Genomic DNA, 20,754 nt, shown 5'->3' with positions numbered 1-20,754 from the left:
AAAGAAGAATTTATTAAGCTGAAACATGTTGCTTGGTATTAATAAATAGGTTTGCCTGTTAGGTGACACATAAAGAAGAATTTATTAAGCTGAAACATGTTGCTTGTTATTAATAAATAGGTTTGCCTGTTAGGTGACACATAAAGAAGAATTTATTAAGCTGAAACATGTTAGGTGAGCTCTTTGTCATGCCACATAAGGTAAAGCAGGAAATGTGTATTCACCACAGGTTATACAGGCCTCTGCTCTGCTCAGTGGTTTCTCCATAGGTTATACAGGCCTCTGCTCTGCTCAGTGGTTTCACCACAGGTTATACAGGCCTCTGCTCTGCTCAGTGGTTTCTCCACATTTCTAACAGTGTCAGTGAAGGGAGTTATGGTTTTCTCAGAGATGCGCCCTGCCCAGTGCCAGAGGTAGTGAGAAATAAAATCATGGCTGCAGATCTCAGAGCTCAAAGGGACATGCAGCTTTTCACATCAATCCAGCATGTGTCCTTCAGAGGTTACTAGGATTGCTGATGTGCTGCCCCTTGGAAGTAGCAGTGTCCCAGTGGAACTCGAACCTGCTGTCCTATCTCAGGATGACAGTGTTAGTCCTCCCTGCACTGCTATTCCATCAGTGCCCTTGGCTGTTGCATCTCAGCCAGCCCAGACTGTTGCCTCCCATGCTGAGATGGTGCAGTTCGAGACGGGGCCTTCTTAGCCCTGAGCTACTCAAGGTCATCCTGTGACATCATTTGTCGTCTCTCCAACGGAAGGTCAGCAGTCTTCCACTAGTCATGCTGCAGTCACTTTTTTTTATATTCATCCATGGGATATGAACATTTCTGGCAGGGGCCAGTATATATTACCCATCCTTGCCCTTAAGAAGGTGGTGGTGAGCTGCCTTCTTGAACCGCTGCAGTCCATGTGATGTAGGTACACCCACAGTGCTGTTAGGAAGGGAGTTCAAGGATTTTGACCCAGTGACTGTGAAGGAACAGCAATATATTTCTAAGTCAGGATGGTGAGTGACTTGGAGGGAAACTTCTAGGTGGTGGTGTTCCCATCTATCTGCTGCCCTTGTCCTTCTAGATGATGGAGGCTGCAGATTTCCTGCTAAATTATCAGGCTGCTTATCTGACATGGTATCGAACTTCTTGAGTGCTGTTGGAGCTGCAATCCTCCAGGCAAGGGCCTTGTAGATGGTGGACAGGGTTTGGGGAGTCAGGAAGTGAGTTACTTGATGAGAATTCCCAGCCTCCAACTTGCTCTTGTAGACACAGTATTTATATGGCTGGTCCAGTTCAGTTTCTGGTCAATGGTAACCCCCCCACCCCCCCCCGGTTTGTTGATAGTGGGGAATTCAGTGATGGTAATGCCGTTGAATGTCAAGGAGAGATGGTTAGGCTCTCTCTTGTTGGAGATTGTCATTGTTTGGGACTTGTGTGGTGTGAATATACTTGCCATTTTTTATCCCAAGCCTGAATGTTGTCCAGGACTTGCTGCATGTGGACATGACTGCTTCAGTATCTGAAGAATTGCAAATGACACTGAACAATCATCCCCACTTCTGACTTTATGATGGAAGGAAGGTCATTGATGAAGTAGCTGAAGATGGTTGTGCCGAGGACAGTACCCTGAGGAACTCCTGCAGTGATGTCCTGGAGCTGAGATGAATGGCCTCCAACAACCATAAACATCTTCCTTTGTGCTAGGTATGACTCCAACCAGTGGAGAGCTTTCCCTGATTTCCATTGACTCCAGTTTTACTAGGGCTGCTTGATGCCACACAGTTAAATGCGGCCTTGATGTCAAGGGCAGTCACTCTCACCTCACCTCAGGAGTTCAGCTCTTTTGTCCATGTTTGAGCCAAGGCTGTAATGAGGTGAGGAGCTGAGTGGCCCTGGCAGAACTAAAACTACGTATCAGTGAGCAGGTTATTGCTGAGTAAGTGTCATTTGCTAGCACCGTTTATGAAACTTTCCATCATTTTGCTGATAATTGAGAATAGATTGATCGGATTTGTTCTGTTTTTTTTGTGAACAGGACATTGTCCTCTCTCTCTCTTCAGGTACCATGTCCTGAAAGGGCATTGCTGGCCATAGACATCTGTGATTGGTCCCTGATTATGTTTGGCAAGGTACTGCAGTGGTTTGCCATTCCCTTCTGCAGATGGCTGATCAGGAAACTCTCCCACTCTTAGCGCCTGCCATAGGGATTTGGAAGGATTTACAGGTTGATAATCAACTTTTTTGGCCACATTATGAATGCACCTTCCATGGCCAACAAGTTCTGGCGAGGACTTAAACCTGGAGCTTCTGGCCCAGAGGTAGGGATGCTACCACTGCTTCACAAGGCCTCCCATAAACAGCACTTAGCTGGGCAATTTCTCACATTGCCAGGTAGATGCCAATGCTGCGGCTGTATTGAAACAGCTTAGCTGGGGTGCGCGGCCAGTTCTGGAACACAAGTCTTCAGGACTATTGCCAGAATATTTTCATGGCCCTTAGCCTTTGCAGTATCTAGTGCCTTCAGTGATTTCTTGATAATATATGGAATGAATCAAATTAGCTGAAGACTGGCATCTGTGATGCTGGGGTCCTCAGGAAGAAGCCAAGATGGATAATTCACGAGGTACTTCTGAATGTAGCAGGTTCTAAATGCATCAGCCATGTCATTTTCACTGATCTCCTGGGCTCCCCCATTTTTGAGAAAGTGAATAGTTGTGGATTGTCCTTCTCCAGTGAGTTGTTTAATTGTCCACCACCATTCATGACTGGATGTGGCAGGTCTGCAGAGCTTAGATTTGATCTGTTGGTTGTGGGATCACTTAGCTCTGTCTATCACATGCTGCTTCTGCTGTTTAGCATGCAATAGTCCTGTGTTGTAACTTCACCACATTGGTACCTTATTTTTAGGTATGCCTGGTGCTGCTCATGACATGCTCTCCTGCACTCTTCATTGAAGCAGAGTTAGTCCCCTGGCTTAATACTAATAATAGAAAAAGGGATATGCTGGGCCATGAGATCACAGATCATGGTTGAGTACAACTCTGTTGCTGCTGATGGCCCACAATGCCTCATGGATGCCCAGTTTTGAACTGCTAGATCTGCTCTAAATCCATCCAATTTAGCATGGTGATAATGCCACACAACACAAAGGAGGGTATCCTCAGTGCCAAGTCAGGATGTTGTTTCCACAAGAACTGTGCAGTGATCTCCGATCAACACAGTACTGTCATGGACAGGTGCATCTGAGACATGTCCTTAACTGTTGCTAGGTCAAAATCCTGGAACTCCATCCCTAACAGCACTACCTACACCACATTGACTGTGGTGGTTCAAAGAAGCAGCTCACCACCACCTTCTCAAGGACAATTAGGGATGGGAAAGCCAACAAAGCCCACATCCCATGAATGAATTTTTTAAAATGTAGATTGATGTAGACGAGATCAAGTCATTATTTTCCCTCTAGGTTCTCACACCATTTGCTGTAGGCCCAGTCTGGCTAATATGTCATTTGGGACTTGGCCAGCTGGGTTACTCGTGGTACTATCAAGCCCACTCTTGGTAATAGGCATTCAAATACCCCACCCAGAGTATATTCTGTACCCTTGCCACCTTCATTGCTTCTTTCAGGGGGTGTTCAACATAGCGGAGTACAGATTCATCAGCTGAGGGAGGGCAGAATGTGGTAATCAGCAGGGGGCTTCCCCCTCTGTGTTTGACCTGATGCCATGAGACTTCATGGGGTTCAGAGTCGATGTTGAGAACACCCAAATCCACTCCCTCCCAAATGTGTACCTGTAACACTTAATAGGACTACAGGGTGAGGAAATGGCATTCTCAAGATAGGGACACTGTTTTCTAATCCTCTATGATGACCAGCATGGGGACTGGAGAATTGATAACATTGGAAGAAAGGGATGACAAGTCAGTGTAACCTCGGTGGTGGGAAAATTATTGGAAAAAACTTCTGAGAGACAGTAGAACTGGTCAGATAGAAGGACACAGGCTAACCAATGGCAGAAAGCTTGGATTTGTTAAGGGAAGGCTGTATCTGACTACCATGACTGAGTTATTTTGAGGATAAGAAGGTTCAATGAGGGTAGAACACTTGATGTAGTCTACATGCATTTTAGAATCATAAAATCATAGAAGACCTTTTGACAAGATTCCACATAACAACTGACCAGAAAATTAAAGCTCAAAGGGAAAGTGACGAGTTAGGTCCAAAATTGGTTTGTATGAACATACGAACAAGGAGCAGGAGTAGGCCATTCAGCCCCTCGAGCCTGCTCCACCATTTAATAAGATCATGGCTGATCTGATCGTAACCTGAAATCTGCATCCCACCTACCCCCAATAACCTATCACCCCCTTGCTTACCAAGAATCTACCTAGGTCTACCTTAAAAATATTCATAGACTCTTTTTCCCCCACCTTTTCAGGAAGAGAGGTCCAAAGACCCACGATCCTCTGAGTGAAAAAATTTCACCTCATCTCTGTTTTAAAAGCGACCCCTAGTTCTAGATTCCCCCACAAGAGGAAACATCCTCTCCACATACACCCTGTCAAGACCCCTCAGGGTCTTATGTGTTTCAATCAAGTCACTTCTAAACTCCAGCAGATACAAGCCTAACCTGTCCAACCTTTGCTCATAAGACAACCCAACCATTCCAGGTATTAGGCTTTTAAACCTTCTCTGAACTGCTTCCGACGCATTTACATCTTTCATTAAATAAGGCGACCAATACTGTACACAGCATTCCAGATATGGCCTCACTAGTGCTCTGTACAACTGAAGCATAACCTCCCTACTTTTGTATTCAATTCCCCTCACAATAAATGATAACATTCTAATAGATTTTCTAATTACCTGCTGTACCTGCATACTAACCTTTTGTGATTCGTGCAGTAGGAAACCCAAATCCCTCTGCACCTCAGAACTCTACAGTTTCTCATCATTTAGATAATATGCTTTTCTTTTATTCTTCCTGCTAAAATGGACAATTTCACATTTTCCTACATTGTACTCATTTACCAGATCTTTGCCCACTCACTTAACGTATCTATATCTTTTTGTAGCCTCTTTTTACCTCTTCACAACTTACTTTCCTACATACCTTTGTGTCATCAGCAAATTTGGCAACCACCTCTTCAATCCCTTCATCCAAGTCATTTATATAAATTGTAAACAGTTGAGGTCCCAGCACTGATCCCTGTGATACACCATTCATCACATCTTGCCAATGAAAAAGACCCATTTATGCCTACTCTCTGCTTCATGTTAGCCAGCCAATCTTCTATCTATGCCAATATGTTACCCCCTATACCATGAGCTTTTATTTTCCACAATAACCATTGATGTGGCACTTCATCAAATGCCTTCTGGAAATCTAAGTATAGTCATCCACCCTTTTATCCACAGCACATGTTACTTCCTCAAAGAACTCCAGTAAGTTGGTTAAACACAATTTTCCTTTCACAAAACCATGTTGAGTCTGCCTGATGACCTTGAACTTATCCAAATGTCCTGCAATAACTTTTTAATAATAGATTTTAACATTTTCCCAATGACAGATGTTAAGCTAACTGGCCTGTAGTTTCCCACTTTCTGTCTTCCTCCCTTTTTGAATAATTGAGTTACATTTGCTATCTTCAAATCTAATGGGACCTTCCCCAAATCTAGGGAGTTTGGGAAAATTAAAACCGATGCATCAACTATCTCGCTAGACTCTAATTTTAAGACCCTAGGATGAAGTCCATCAGGACCTGGGCACTTATCAGCCCACAGCTCCAACAATTTACTCAGTACCACTTCTCTGGCGACTGTAATTTTCCTAACTTCCTTCCCCACTTCAATTTCCTGGTTTATAGCTGCTTCTGGGATTTTGCTTGTATCCCCTATAGTGAAAACTGATGCAAGATATCTGTTCAATTCATCTGCCATCTCTTTGTTTTCCATTATCAGTTCTCCAGACTCACTTTCTATAGAAGCAATGCTCACTTTGTTAACTCTTTTCTTTATTAAATATTTATAAAAAATCTATCTGTTTTTATATTTTTGGCTAGTTTTCTTTCTTACTCTCATTTTCCCTTCTTATTAGTCTTTTAGTCATTCTTTGATGTTCCTTATATTCTGTCCAATCATCTGACCTGCTACCTACCTTTGCACAATATATGCTTTTTCTTTAAATTTGATACTATCTTTAACCTTTCTAGTTAACCAAGGATGGTGTGTCCGTCCCTTGGGCTTATTCTTATTTGTTGGAATGTATCTATTCTGTGCATTCTGAAATATCGCCTTAAATATTAACCACTGCATCTCTATTGGCCTATCCCTTAACCTAATTTGCCAATTTGCTTTTGCAAGTGGCAAGAAGCTAAGGTAATGATCAAGTTGATTTTGTGACTAGAAGGTTGTTTCTGGTGGGGTTTTGCTGGGCTCAGTATTGGGTCCCTTGCTTTTCATGGTTTATATAAAAGATTTAGACTTAAATGCAGGAGGCATGATTAAGAAGTTTGCCGCTAATACAAAAATTGACCATATAGTTGAGAGTGGGTAAGAAAGCTATAGACTGCAGGAAGATATCAATGCAGTGGTGAGGAGGACAGAAAAATGGAATTCAGAGTAGTGAGAGATTGTGCATTTTGCTCACAAGTCTGTTGTGCGGCAATTTATCAAATACCTTTTGGAAGTCCACATACACCACGTCAACAGCATTGCCCTCATCAACCCTCTCTGTTCCTCTTCGAAAAACTCCAGCAAGTTAGTTAAACACAATTCACCCTTAACAAATCCATGCTGGCTTTCCTTAATTTGTCCATGTGACTATTAATTATGTCCCTTATTATTGTTTCCAGATTCTTCCCTAGCAGTGAAGTTAAACCGACTGGCCTGTAGTTACTGGGATAATCTTTACACCCTTTTTTGAACAAGGGTGTAACATTTACAATTCTCCAGTCCTCCAGGACCACCCCTGATTCTAAGGAAGACTGGAAAATTCTGACCAGTACCTCTGCAATTTCCACTCTATTTACCTCATCATCCTTGGATACGTCTCACTCAGTCCTGGTGCCTTATCAACTTTAAATACAGACAGGAAATCCAATACCTTCTCCTTATCAATTTTAAACCCTTCTAGTGTCTGAATTACTTTCTATTTCATGGCCTGGGTAGCATCTTCTTCCTTGGTAAAGACAGATGCAAAATGCAGGCAAGTAGAGTTCAAGGCACAGTCATAGTAGTTATGATTTTATTGAAATCTTATTGAATGATGGAGTAGGGCTGAGGGGCCGAATGACCTACTTCTGCTCCTATTTCCTGTGCTCTTATGAAGGAGCATTCCTTTAGGACCTGAATGGCCTGCTCGATGACATTCTGTGTGGCAGCATGGCTTTTGTTATACACATGCTGCTCACATGTGTAGATTGCACACCAGAGGTGTGAGTCATTGGAGAGTCCTTATCAATCAGTCATCACTCTCTGGCCTCTCTCTGATGGTACAGCAGACTGGCATAGCATAAGGGCACCAGTTTGCTGCCAGGATATTGGGATGACAGGCTGAATATGGTCAGATGTCAGCTGGACTTTGAGGGGGTTGAACCTCTTTCTGGTTGCTGTACATCTCTAAATGTAGTTGCAGCATCTGCAGAGCAACATATCTGCAGTTGATGGCACCCTACACCATGTTGCAGCCCACTATCCTGGCGAAGCTACGTACTCACTCCTCACTGTTTCTCTCTGAATGAAATGTAGTAGTGGTAGACTCTTCATTGTTTGGGCATTTCTAACTTGACAGTGATTTCAAAGGTCACCCTTTTTACAGCTATACCTACACTAAGGAATTTGATAATAGTGAAGGAAGGGTTCTGTGATTCTGTGATTCTGTGAGAAGGGTATGTGCTGCTGACTCCACCTTCTCAGCTGCTTTAATTTGATCCCAGAGGTAAGGAAAATCTAAGATATCTGTCTAGCTTGAGAGCTGCAGTGCATAATCAGTACAAGATGTTTCTCTATTTCACCCTTTGCTGTCCACTGAGGGTTGCTGATCATGGATTGTGTGACGATATCACTATGGGACCAAGGTGAGGGGGCAGGCCCCAAGAAATACATCAGCCAGTTCAGGGATTGAATCCATGCTGTTGGTGCTATTCTGCAACATGCTTTTAGCCAACTGAGCTAACTGGCCCCAATATGAAATGTATTCAGCTCTCATTGAATAGAGAGCCTCAGTGGCACCACTTCTTCAGCAGAACTCAGAGATACCGTAAATATCATCTGCTCCAGCCTTGAAAAAACCTAACACATAAAAATTCATGTCCACAATCACATTATAGTCACTGGCAATGCTGTCCTTGCCCTGCTTTGAGGCTGCTGTTTGGGTTCCAATAGGTGGCAGATTTCAGTGAGGACCTCCTTGGTGAAGCTGTGATGTTTGACACATTGTGCCTCGCTGAGGCTGAGGTATGAGAATAGGTCCCTGAAGACCCAAGGTGGATATGGCCTCCTACTTCAGTTCTGTAGATAGATTGAAGACATTGGGACTGTTTTCCTTGGAGAAGAGGAGGTTGAGAGGAGATTTCTTAGAGGTGTTCAAAATCATGAAGGGTCTGAACAGAGTAGATAGAAAGAAACTGTTCCCATTGTTGCATGCATTGAGAACAAGGTGGCATAGATTTGCGGTAATTTGCAAAAGAAGAAATGGAGATGAGAAGAAACTTTTTCAAGCAGCGAGTGGTTAGGATCTGGAATATGCCATCTGATAGTATGGTGGAGGCAAGTTCAATCAAATTATTCAAGACGAATTTACATTATTATCTGAAAAGGAAGAATGTGCAGGGTTATGGGAAGAAGGTGGGAGAATAGTACCAGGTGAATTACTCATTCAAAGAGCTGGCACAGACATGACAGACCAAATGGCCTCCTTCAGTGCTGTAACAATTCTGTGATTCTGCTGTGAGTCCTTCTCCCCCTCCTCCTCCTTCTTTCTGCAGCTTGTTCTGCTCAGTATTATCTCTGCTCTTTCTCCCTGTCATTTGCAGGCAAGGACGACTGAAACTACTGTACCCACATATGGGAGCAAAGCCCTTGAAATCAGAATCAAGATTTTCAAGTCCCACACTGCTTCCTGTAGATTTCACTAACCTCAGATAACAGTACAAATCAACAAACACTTTGACTAAATCAATAACAGGCAGCTGAGGGTGGGGTTGCTTCCTGCTGCTGAACACATATACAATTGTGTGAGTTTAAAGAGAGGGTGCTCCTCTGGAGAGTTCACATCGCAAATAGTACTGCTGGTGTCAAATCAGTATGCCTGCTCTGCATACTTCTGACACAGACTTCCCGCAATAATGCACCAGAAACAGCACAGGTGTCTCAGATCACTCAGCTACTCTACCTCATATAAAATACATCAGGGATTTTTAGATATCTAAGGCTATAACCAGCAAGTTAATTCCCATTCAGGTTGTAATGTATAGCAATAGGATAAATATGAGGTGACTTCTTAAATAGTAATTCTGATCATATAATATGATCACATTGAAATTAGGAGTGCTATTGATTATTGAAAAAAATCATTGTAACATTTGTGACAAATTAATTCATTATAACATGAAGTTCTTTGGTTTATGATTCTAATTCACACATTTTTTTAATAGGACATATGCTTTTTGTCAGACGATAGTGAGAACCTCCACGAGTGTTAATGAACATAATCTTTCATCTTCACAAAGTGGAATTCTTGTGTCTTCACAGCCACAAGCAACAAACAGTATTCATAAACTTCTCGAATCACAGGTAATTATAAAAACACAATCAATTCCTGTACAGCAGATAAAGATCTTAGTAAACTTTTTTCACCAAATAATATGGATTTATTTCACCAAAAACATCTTTGTGCTACAAATACAGTTAGAAACAGAGCTCGAGATGTTGGTGCTGGCATTTATAATAACCTGGCACTTAATGGTCACTTTACTGATATCCAACTTTTTATTTTCAGGCTTTTTAAAAATCTGATTTTAAATTCTGAACCTCTCACATAGGGATTAGAAATCCTTCCCAGGATCCTAGGAACATAGGACTGAGAAGCAGCAGTAGGCCATTCGGCCCTTTGAACCTGCACCGCTTTAAATAAGGTCATGGCTAACCCTGGTTATGGTCTCAATTCCACTTCCCTGTCTACCCCCCCATAAGCCTTGACTCCCTTGTATATCAAAAATGTGACTAACTCTGCCTTGAATAGCCAACCTCCACTGCTTTCTAAAAAGAGAATTCCATGTACTATCGACTATCTGAGAGAAAGAAATTCTCCTCAACTCTGCCTTAAAAGGGAGACCTCTTATTTTTAAACTGTGCCCCCTAGTTCTAATCTTCCCAACAAGAGGAAACATCCTCCTGGTATCCACTCTGTCGAGTTCCGTCAGGATCTTATATGTTTCAATAAGATCCCCTCTCATTCTTCTAAACTCAATGGGTATGGGCCTAACCTGTTCAACTTTTCTTCATAAGACAACCCCTTCATCCCAGGAATGAATCCTTCTCTGAACCGCTTCTAATGGACTTATATCCTTTTTTTAAATAAGGAGGCCAAAACATTACTCCAGACATTGTCTCACCAAGACCTTGTACAGCTACAGTAAAACTTCCCTACTTTTATATTTCATTCCCCTTGCATAAATGCCAATATTCCATTGGCTTTCCTAATTACTTGCTGTACCTGCAAACTATCTTTTTTATGATTCATGTACCAGGACACCCACGTCCCTCTGTACCATAGAATTCTGCAATCTGTCTCCACTTAAATGGTATGCTGCTTTTCTATTCTTCCTGCTAAAGTGGACAAGTTCACATTTTCCCACATTTTGCTCCATCTGCCATTTTTTTGCCCAATCATCTTACCTATCTATATCCCTTGGTAGACTCTTTGCCTCTCCTTGACAACTTACCTTCCAACCTATCTTGGCGTCATTGGCAAATTTAGCTACTATACATTCATCCAAGTCATTGATAGAGATTGCAAATCGCTGAGGCCCCAACACTGATCCCTGTGGCACCCCACTAGTTACAACTTGCCAACCTAAAAGTGACCCATTTATACCTACTCTCTGCTTTCTAGTTAGCTAACCAATCCATCACCCATGCTAATATGTTACCCCCTATTGCTTGAGCTCTTATTTTGTGTAGCAAACTTTGATGCAGCACCTTATCAAATGCCTTTTTGAAATCCAAGTATATCACATCTACAGATTGCCCTTTGACAATGTTGGTTGTTACCTCATCAAATAACTTTAATATATTAGTTAAACATGCTTTCCCTTTCACAAACTGATGTTGACTCTGCCTGATCTCCTTATGGGGAAGCGGTGGTGTAGTGTTTTCATCACTAGACTTGAGACCCAGAGTAATTCTGTGGGGACTGGGGTTCAAATCCAGTCTATGGCAGATGGTGAAATTTGAATTGAATAAAAGTCTTGAATTACAAGTCCAATGATGACTATGATTGCATTGTCAATTGTCATAAAAACCCTCGTCTGCTCTGTCCTACATGTGACTCCAGACCCACAGCAATGTGGCTGACTCTTAAATGGCCTAGCAAGCCACTCAGTTTTATCAAACTGCTATAAAGCCCCAGAAAACGAATGAAGTCAGACAGACCACGTGAGAATGACCAAGGCACCGGAAACGACAACAGCAATCTCAGCCCTGTTGACCTTGAAAAGTCCTCCTTATTGACATCTGGGGGCTTGTACCAAAATGTGGAGAGCTGTCTCAGAGACTAGTCAAGCAACAGCCTGACATTTCCTCGCGGAATCATATCTTACAGATAATGTCCTAGACTCTGCCATCACCATCAATACAGTTGATACTAATCACTGTATACGGTGTTTATGCAGTCAGGAGAGAGGTTCCCTGGGAGTCTGCAACATTGACTTGGGACCCCATGAAGTCTCAAGGCATCAGGTCAAACATGGGCAAGAAAACCTCCTGATTACAACGTACCGCCCTCCCTCAGCTGAGGAGTCAGTGCTCCTCCATGTTGAATACCACTTGAAGGAAGCATTGAGGGTGGCAAGGGCTCTGGGTGGGGGACTTCAATGTCCATCACCAAGAGTGGCTCAGTAGCACCACTACTGACTCAGATGGCCAAGTCCTAAATGACATAGCTGCTAGACTGGGTCTGCGGCAGGTGGTGAGGGATCAAACAAGAGGGAAATACATACTTGAAATCATCCTCACCAGCCTGCCTGCTGCAGATGCATCTGTCCATGACAGTATCGGCACAGTCGTTGTGGAGATGAAGTTGTGTTATGTGGCACTATCACCGTGCTAAATGAGATAGATTACAAACAGATCTAGCAATTCAAGACTGGGCATCCATGAGGCGCTGTGGGCCTTCAGCAGCAGCAGAATTGTACTCAAACACAATCTGTAACCTCATGGCCTGGCATATCCCCCACACCAGCATTACAATCAAGCCAGGGGATCAAGTCTGGTTCAATGAAGAGTGCAGGTAGGTATGCCAGGAGCAGCACCAAGCATACCTAAAAATGACGTGTCAACCTGGTGAAGCTATAACACAGGACTACATGCGTGCCAACAGCATAAGCAACAATTGATAAATGGAGCTACGTGACCCCACAACCAACGGATCAGATCTAAGCTCTAATAGCCCTGCCACATCCAGTTATGAATGGTGGTAGACAATTAAACAACTCACTGGAGGAGGAGGCTCCACAAATATCCCCATCCTCAATGATGGAGGAGCCCAGCATATCAGTGCAAAAGATAAGGCTGAAGCATTTGCTACAATCTTCAGCCAGAAGTGCCGAGTGGATGATTCATCTCAGCCTCCTCCAGAGGTCCCCAGCATCACAGATGCCAGTCTTCAGCCAATTCGTTTCACTCCACGTGATATCATGAAATGGCTGAAGGCACTAGATACTGGCCCTGACAATATTCCAGCAATAGTACTGAATAGTACTGAAGGTTTGTGATCCAGAACTTGCCACACCCCTAGCCAAGCTGTTCCAGTACAGCTCCAACACTGGCATCTACCCAGCTATGTGGAAAATTGCCCAGGTATGTCCTGTACACAAAAAGCAGGACAAGTCCAACCCGGCCAATCACTGGTCCATCAGTCTACTCTCGATCATCAGTAAAGTAACAGAAGGGGTCATCAACAGTGCTATCAAGCGGCACTTGCTTAGCAATAACCTGCTCAATGACGCTCAATTTGGGTTCTACCAGGGCCACTCAGCTCCTGACCTCATTACAGCCTTGGTTCAACCGTGGACAAAAGAGCTGAACTCCTGAGGTGAGGTGAGATTGACTGCCCTTGACATCAAAGCTGCAATTGACCGAGTGTGGCATCAAGGAGCCCCAGCAAAACTGGAGTCAATGGGAATCAAGGGGAAAGCTCTCCACTGGTTGGAGTCATACCTAGCACAAAAGAAGATAGTTGTGGTTGTTGGAGGTCAGTCATCTAAGCTCCAGGACATCACTGCAGGAGTTCCTCAGGGTAGTGTCCTAGGCTCAACCATCTTCAGCTGCTTCATCATCACCTTCTTTCCATCATAAGGTCAGAAGTGGGGATGTTCGTTGATGATTGCACAATGTTCAGCACCATTTGTGACTCCTCAGATGCTGAAGCAGTCCACGTCCAAATGCGGCAAGACCTGGACAATATCCAAGCTTGGGCTGACAAATGGCAAGTAACATTGGCGCCACACAAGTGCCAGGCAATGACCACCTCCAACAAAAAAGAAACTAATCATCGTCCCTTGATGTTCAATGGCATTACTATCACTGAATTCCCCACTTGCAACATCATTGGGGTTACCATTGACCAGAAAAGGAACTGGACTAGCTATATAAATACTATGGCTACAAGAGCAGGTCAGAGGCTAGGAATCCTGCAACAAGTAGCTCACCTCCTGACTCCCCAAGGCCTGTCCATCGCCTACAAGGCACAAGTCAGGAGGGTGGTGGAATACTCCCTACTTGCCTGGATGAGTGCAGCTCCCACAACACTCAAGAAGCTTGACACCATCCAGGACAAAGCAGCCCACTTGATTGGCACCACATCCATAAACATTCACTCCCTCCACCATCAGCGCACAATAGCAGCAATGTGTATCATCTACAGGATGCACTGCAGGAATTCACCAAGGCCCCTTAATCAGCACTTCCAAACCCACAACCACTAGCATCTAGAAGGACAAGGGCAGCAGATAGATGGGAACACCACCACCTGGAAGTTCCCCTCCAAGTCACTCACCATCCCAACTTGGAAATATATCGCCTTTCCTTCACTGTCGCTGGATCAAAATCCTGGAATTCCTTTCCTTATAGCATCATGTGTTTTCCTACGCCATATGGACTGCAACGGTTCAAGAAGGCAGCTCACCACCACCTTCTCAAGGGCAATTAAAGATGGGCAATAAATGCTGGCCCAGCCAGCGAAGCCCACATCCCATAAATGAATTTTAAAAAATTTCTAAGTATCCTGCTATTACCCCCTTGATAATGGATTATAACAATTTCTGCCTGACAGATGTTAGGCAAACTGACCTATAGTTCCCTGCTTTCTGTCTCCCTCCTTTCTTGCCATTTGCTATTTTCCAATGCACTGGGACACTTCCTGAATCTAAGGAATTTTGGAAGATTGTAACCAATGCATCTATTATCTCTGCACCAACATCTTTTAAGTCCCTATGATGTAGGACATCTGGTCCTTGTCAGCCTTCTGGTCTAATAATTTTCCCAGTACCTTTTCCCTAGTGATGGTGATTGTTTTAAGTTCCTCTCTCTCTTTCATCTCTTGATTTTCAAGGATTTTTGGGAAGTTTTCTAAGCCTTCTATAATGAAGACAGACACAAACTACTTGTTCAACGTTTCCTCATTTTCCATTATTAATTCCCCAAACTCACTCTCCAACATTCACTTTAGTAACTCTTTTCCTGCTTAAATACTTGTAAAAACTCTTACCATCTGTTTTTATATATCTAGCTAGCTTTCTCTCATACTCTAGGTTCTCCCTCATTATTATTGTAATTTTTATTTGCTGGTTCTTACAATCTATTAAACTTCTGAAATACCACTACACTTTCACAGATTTGTACAGTGCTTCTTTCAATTTGATGCTATCCTTAACTTCCTTATTCAGCCACAGATGATGCATCCTCCTGAAAGATCCTTTCTTTCTCATTGGGATAAGTCTTTGCTGAGAGTTATTAAATATCTCCTTAAAAGCCTGCCACTGCATCTCTACTGTTTTACCTTTTAATCTAGCTTCCTAGTTCACTTTGCCAACTCTGTGCTCATATCCTTATAAAACACTAGTCTTAGAACCACACTGTTCCCCTTCAAAGTGAATGTGAAATTCTATCATGTTATGGTTACTGTCACCTAGAGGCCTCTTTACTATGAGGTTAATTAATCTTGTGTCATTGCACTAGATCTATAATAGCCTGCTCCCTGGTTGGTTCCAGCATGCACTGCTCTAAGAAATTGTCCCAAATACACTCCATGAACACATTTTCTTTATCTTTTCCAATTGGATTCATCCTATCTACGTGGAAATTAAAGTCACCTTTGATTAATGCTGTACCGCCCCATTTATTTCTTATCTTTTTTCCACAGTGTGATTACTATTCATGGGCCTATAAACTACCCCCTCAAGTGACCTTTTACCTTTCCTACTTCTTAACTCCACCAAACTGATTCTACATTTTGCTCTTTCAAGTTAAGGTCATCCCTCATTACAGAGTACTAATGTCATCCTTAACTAACAGAGTTACCCCATCATCTTTTCCTAGCCTCCTTCGAAACCACCACTTTCAAAATTCACTCCCTTCACCACTGACTTACAGTGGCAGCAGTATACAAGGTGCACTGTAACAATTCACAAAGGCTCCTTAGACAGCACCTTCCAAACCCACGATCACTACCAGCTAGAAGGACAAGGGCAGCAGAGAGATGGGAACACCACCACCTGGAAGTTTCCCTCCAAGTCACTCACCATCCTGACTTGGACATATATCGCTGTACCTTCACTGTCACTGGGTCAATATCCTGGAACCCCCTTCCTAACAGCACTGTGGGTGTACCTACACCACATGGACGGCAGCGGTTCAAGAAGGCAGATCACCACCACCTTCTCAAGGGAAATTAGGGATGGGCAATAAATGCTGGCCTAGCCAGCAATGCCACATCCCATGAAAAGAGTAAATAAAAATATTCAGCAGGTCTGGCAGCATCTGTGGAGAGAAACAACGTTAACGTTTCAAGTCCATAATGTTCTGATGGAGGGTCATTGACCTGGAAAGTTAACTCTGTTTATCTCATCAAGATGATTCTGACCTACTGTGTATTTCCAGCATTTTTTGTTTTTATTTCAGATTTCCAACATCTGCAGTATTTTGCTTTTGTAAAAGGATATACTTGCAAGGAAGGCATTACAGTGAAGGTTTACTAGATTGGTTCCTGGAATGAAAGGGTTGTCCTATGATGAGAGGGTGAGCAAATTGGGTCTATAGTCTCTGGATTTTATAAGAATGAGAGGTGATCTCGGTGAAACCTACAAGATTTTGAAGGGGTTTGACAGGGTAGACTCTGAGTGATTGTTTTCCCTGGCTGTGGAATTTAAAACACAGGGGCACAGTCTCAGGATAAGGGGCTGATCATTTAGGACTAAGATGAAGATAAATTTCCTCACTCAAAGGGTCGTGAATCTTTGGGATTCTCTAGCCCAGGGAGTTGTGGATGCTCCATCATTGAATATACTTAAGGCTGAAATAGAATTTTGTTCTGTCAAGATATATGAGGAGCAGGAGGGAAAGTGGAATTGAGGCAGAAGATCAGCCAAGATTATAAAGAATGGCAGAGCAGACTCTAAGGGTTATATGGTCTACTGCTGTTCCTTATGTGTATATGTGCAGGATCAGGTACAGGACCGGGAGTAGTATCAGGATCAGGATTGGCAGCAGCAGCAACAGGTTGAGAAGCAGGATTAGAATTAGGATCAGGAGCAGAATCAGATTAGGATCAGAAGCAGGAGCAGGATTAGCACTTTGAGCAAGAACAAGATCAAAAGTTGGATCATGATCTTTTGGCCAGAGCAAAGTGTTGAGATGTGCCACTGAATGACAAGATGTTAAAGCGCCACCTATTGGTCAGAGGATGAGTCATTATTTACAGAGAAAAATAGTAAGACCATTTTAAGATTGTATACATTCCGATAAAATTGGTGTACAAAATTTAAGAACATAGGATCAGGAGTAGGCCATTCAGCCCATTGAGCCTGCTCTGCCATTCAACTAGATCAAGATTGACCATCTACCTAAATGCCACTTTCCCGCACTATCCCCACATCCCTTGATGTCATTAGTCTCCAGAAACCAATCGATTTCTGTCTTGAACATGCTCAATGATTGAACTTCCACAGTCCTGGAGTAGAGAATTCCAAAGATTCACCTACCTCTGAGTGAAGAAATTCCTCCTCATCTCAGTCTTAAATGGCCTTTCCTTATTCTGAGATTATGTCCCCTTGCTTGAGAGTCACTAGCCAGGGGAAGCATCCTATCCACACCTACCCTGTCACACCCTATAGGAATTTTGTAAGTTTCAATGAGATCACCTCTCATTCATTGAAATTTGAGAGAATACAGCCCCAGTTTCCTCAATCTCTCTTTATAAAACAATCCCGCCATCCCAGGGATTAGTTTGGTGAACCTCTGTTGCACTCCCTCTATGGCAAGTATATCCTTCCTTAGATAAGGAGACCAAAGCTCTACACAATACTCCAAGGCTCTATACAATTTCAGCAAGATATCTTCACATCAAATTTATGACATTAGGAAATTAACATTTTGATATTGCTGACATTTCATGGCCAACAAATTAAATCCCATGAAATATAGGAGGGAGACAGAAAGCAGGAAACTTTAGGCCATCTAGCTTAACATTTGTTATAAGGGAAATGCTAGAGTCCATTATTAAGGAGGGAATAGCAGGACATTTAAAATTCTTAATATAATCAGGCAGAGTCAATATGGTTTTGCGAAAGAGAAATTGTGTTTGACAAAGTTATTACAGCTTTTGGGGGAAGTAACAAGCAAGGTAGATAAAGGGGAACCTGTAGCCATGGTGTACTTGAATTTCCAGAAGGCATTTGATAAGGTGCCACATCAAAGGATACTACACAAAATAAGTGCCCATGGTGTAGGGGGTAACATATTAGCATGGATAGAGGATTGGTTCGCTAACAGGAAACAGAGCATGGGCTTAAATGGGTCATTTTTGGGTTGGCAAGCTATTACTAGTGGAGTGCCAAAGGGATTAGTGCTGGGGACTCAATTATTTACAATCTATATTAATGACTTGGATGACAGGATTGAATGTATGGTTACTAAATTTGCTGATGACACAAAGATAGGTAGGAAACTAAATTGTCAAGAGGACATTTAGATGTGTTAAGTGAGTGGGCAAAAATTTAGCGGATGGAGTATAATGTGGAAAAATGTGAACCTGTTCACTTCCACTTGGCAAGAAGAATAGAAAAGCAATATACTTTTCAAATGGAAAGAGACTGTAGAACTCTATGTTACTGAGGGATGTGGGAGTCCTGGTACATGAATTACAAAATGTCATATAGCTTTTGGTGAGGGTGGTCGTTGCTAAACAGTCTCATGACAGCCCAGGGCCCCTGTACAGCCAGTCTCCACTGCTGGGGCCTCAGTACAAACACCTTATGTACTTGTGGAAAGACACATTACAGGACAGTGTCCTTTTTACAGACTAAGTGGTGGGCTAATCATCTTAAACTCAGCAAATGAGGAGACTAACGGGGATTTGCATTTGCTAAATAAATAAAGAATGACAAATGTTGGTTTGCAGTTACAGCGACTGATTTGGAAGTCAAATAGAATATTGGCATTTATTGAATTTTTATAGAAAAGTAGGGAAGTGTTGCTGCAACTATACAGGGGCTTAGTTAGACCATATCTAGAGTACTGTGTACAATTTTGGTCTCCTTACTTAAGAAAGGATATAATTGCTTTAGAATCTGCCCAGAGAAGGTTCACAACCGATTCCTGGGATGAAGGGATTATCTTATGAAGATAGGTTAGACAGGTTGGACCTATAACTATTGGACTTTAGAAGAATGAGATGATCTTATTGAAACATATAAGATTCTGAGGGGATTTGACAGGGTGGATGCTAGGATGATATGTCTTCTTGTGGGGGAGTCCAGAACTACGGGACTCAGTTTAAAAGTTAGAGGTCTCCTAGTTAAGACTGAGGTAAGGAGAATTTTTTTCCCCTCAGAGGCTTGTTGGGCTGAATATTAAGGGGGAGAAGGGGTGTGCCCCACACCCCGCTCCGGAAGCAAAGTCGGCATGGAGCTGACATGCCCCATGCTGGCCTGCCCCACAGCCATAAGGCGCCATGGGTGGGCTAAAAAGGGCCAAGTGGGCACTGCAGAGACTGCAAGAGGAGGGCGAAGAAGGCCCATGGATCCCAGAGCCATGTGAGTCTGGGGTCCTTGGCAGGGAGGGTTTGGGCAGCTCAGAGAGAGGGGTGGGGAGGGTGGTGGGTGGGGTGAGTTTGAGGCTACAGGCGGATAAGAAGAGGGGGAGCTCTATCTTGTAGTGGGGGGCATGTCCCCAGTCAGCAAAGGGCAGCCCCCAAAGATAAGACCATAAAGAGTAGAAGCAGAAGTTGGCCTTTCGGTCCAGTGAGTCTGCTCCAACATTCTATGAGATCATAGCTGATTTGATAATCTTCAACTCCACTTTCCTGCCTTTTCCCCATAACCCTTGATTCCCTTACTGATTAAAAATCTGTCTATCTCAGCCTTGAATATACTTAACGACCCAGCTCTACAGCCCTCTGCCGTAAAGAATTCCACAGATTCACTACCCTCTGAGGGAAGAAATTCCTTCTTATCTCTGTCTTAAATGGGTGACCCCTTACTCTGAGTCTGGTCCTAGACTCTCCCACAAGGGGAAGCAACCTCTCAGCATCTACCCTGTCAAGCCCCCTAAGAATCTTATATGTTTCAATAAGGTTGCCTGTCATTCTTCTGAACTCCAATGAGTACAGGCCCAAGCTACTCAACCTCTCCTCAAAAGAAAATCCCTCCATACTCGGGATCAACCTAATGAACCTTCTTTGGACTGCCTCCAATACCAGTATATCTTTCCTTAGATAAGGGGACCAAAAATTGTTCACAGTATTCTAGGTGTGGCCTAAATAGTGCCTTGTATAGTTTTAGCAAGACTTCCCTATTTTTATACTCCATTCCCTCTGCAATAAAGGCCCACATTCCATTTGCCTTCCCTATTAGCTGCTGAACTTTGGGATTCATGCACAAGGACTCCCAAAACCCTCCCTGCTGCAGCTTTCTGCAGTCTTTCTCCATTTAAATAATATTCATCTCCTTTATTCTTTCTGCCAAAGTGCATAACCTCACATTATCCCACGTTATATTCCATCTGCCAGGTTTTTGCCCACTCGCTTATCCTGTCTACATCCCTCTGTATATTCTTTGTGTCATCCTCACCACATGCCTTCCAACATATTTTTGTGTCATCTGCAAACTTAGCAATAATACATTCACTTCTCTCATCCAAGTCATTAATATATATATTGTAAATAATTGAGGCCCCAGCACTGATCCCTGTGGCACTCCACTAGTTACAGGTTGCCAACCTGAAAATGCCCCCCTTATCCCAACTCTCTGTCTTCTATTAGTTA

At 43.0% G+C, this 20,754-nt stretch overlaps 1 protein-coding gene across 1 annotated transcript in view; it reads left to right on the top strand.

The window, feature by feature from the left end:
• LOC121290902 (ubiquitin-associated and SH3 domain-containing protein A-like) overlaps window positions 1-20,754 on the top strand; it is a 247,238-nt gene that overhangs the window by 114,601 nt on the left and 111,883 nt on the right. Inside the window, exon 7 of the mRNA XM_041211939.1 lies at window positions 9,650-9,788. Coding sequence (XP_041067873.1) covers window positions 9,650-9,788 — 139 coding nt within the window. The remainder of the gene's footprint in view (window positions 1-9,649; window positions 9,789-20,754) is intronic.

This window comes from Carcharodon carcharias, chromosome 18 (assembly GCF_017639515.1).
Source record: "Carcharodon carcharias isolate sCarCar2 chromosome 18, sCarCar2.pri, whole genome shotgun sequence".
NCBI lineage: Eukaryota > Metazoa > Chordata > Chondrichthyes > Lamniformes > Lamnidae > Carcharodon > Carcharodon carcharias.
The sequence above is the reverse complement of the archived record's forward strand: the minus strand, read 5'-3'. Positions and strand labels throughout refer to the sequence as shown.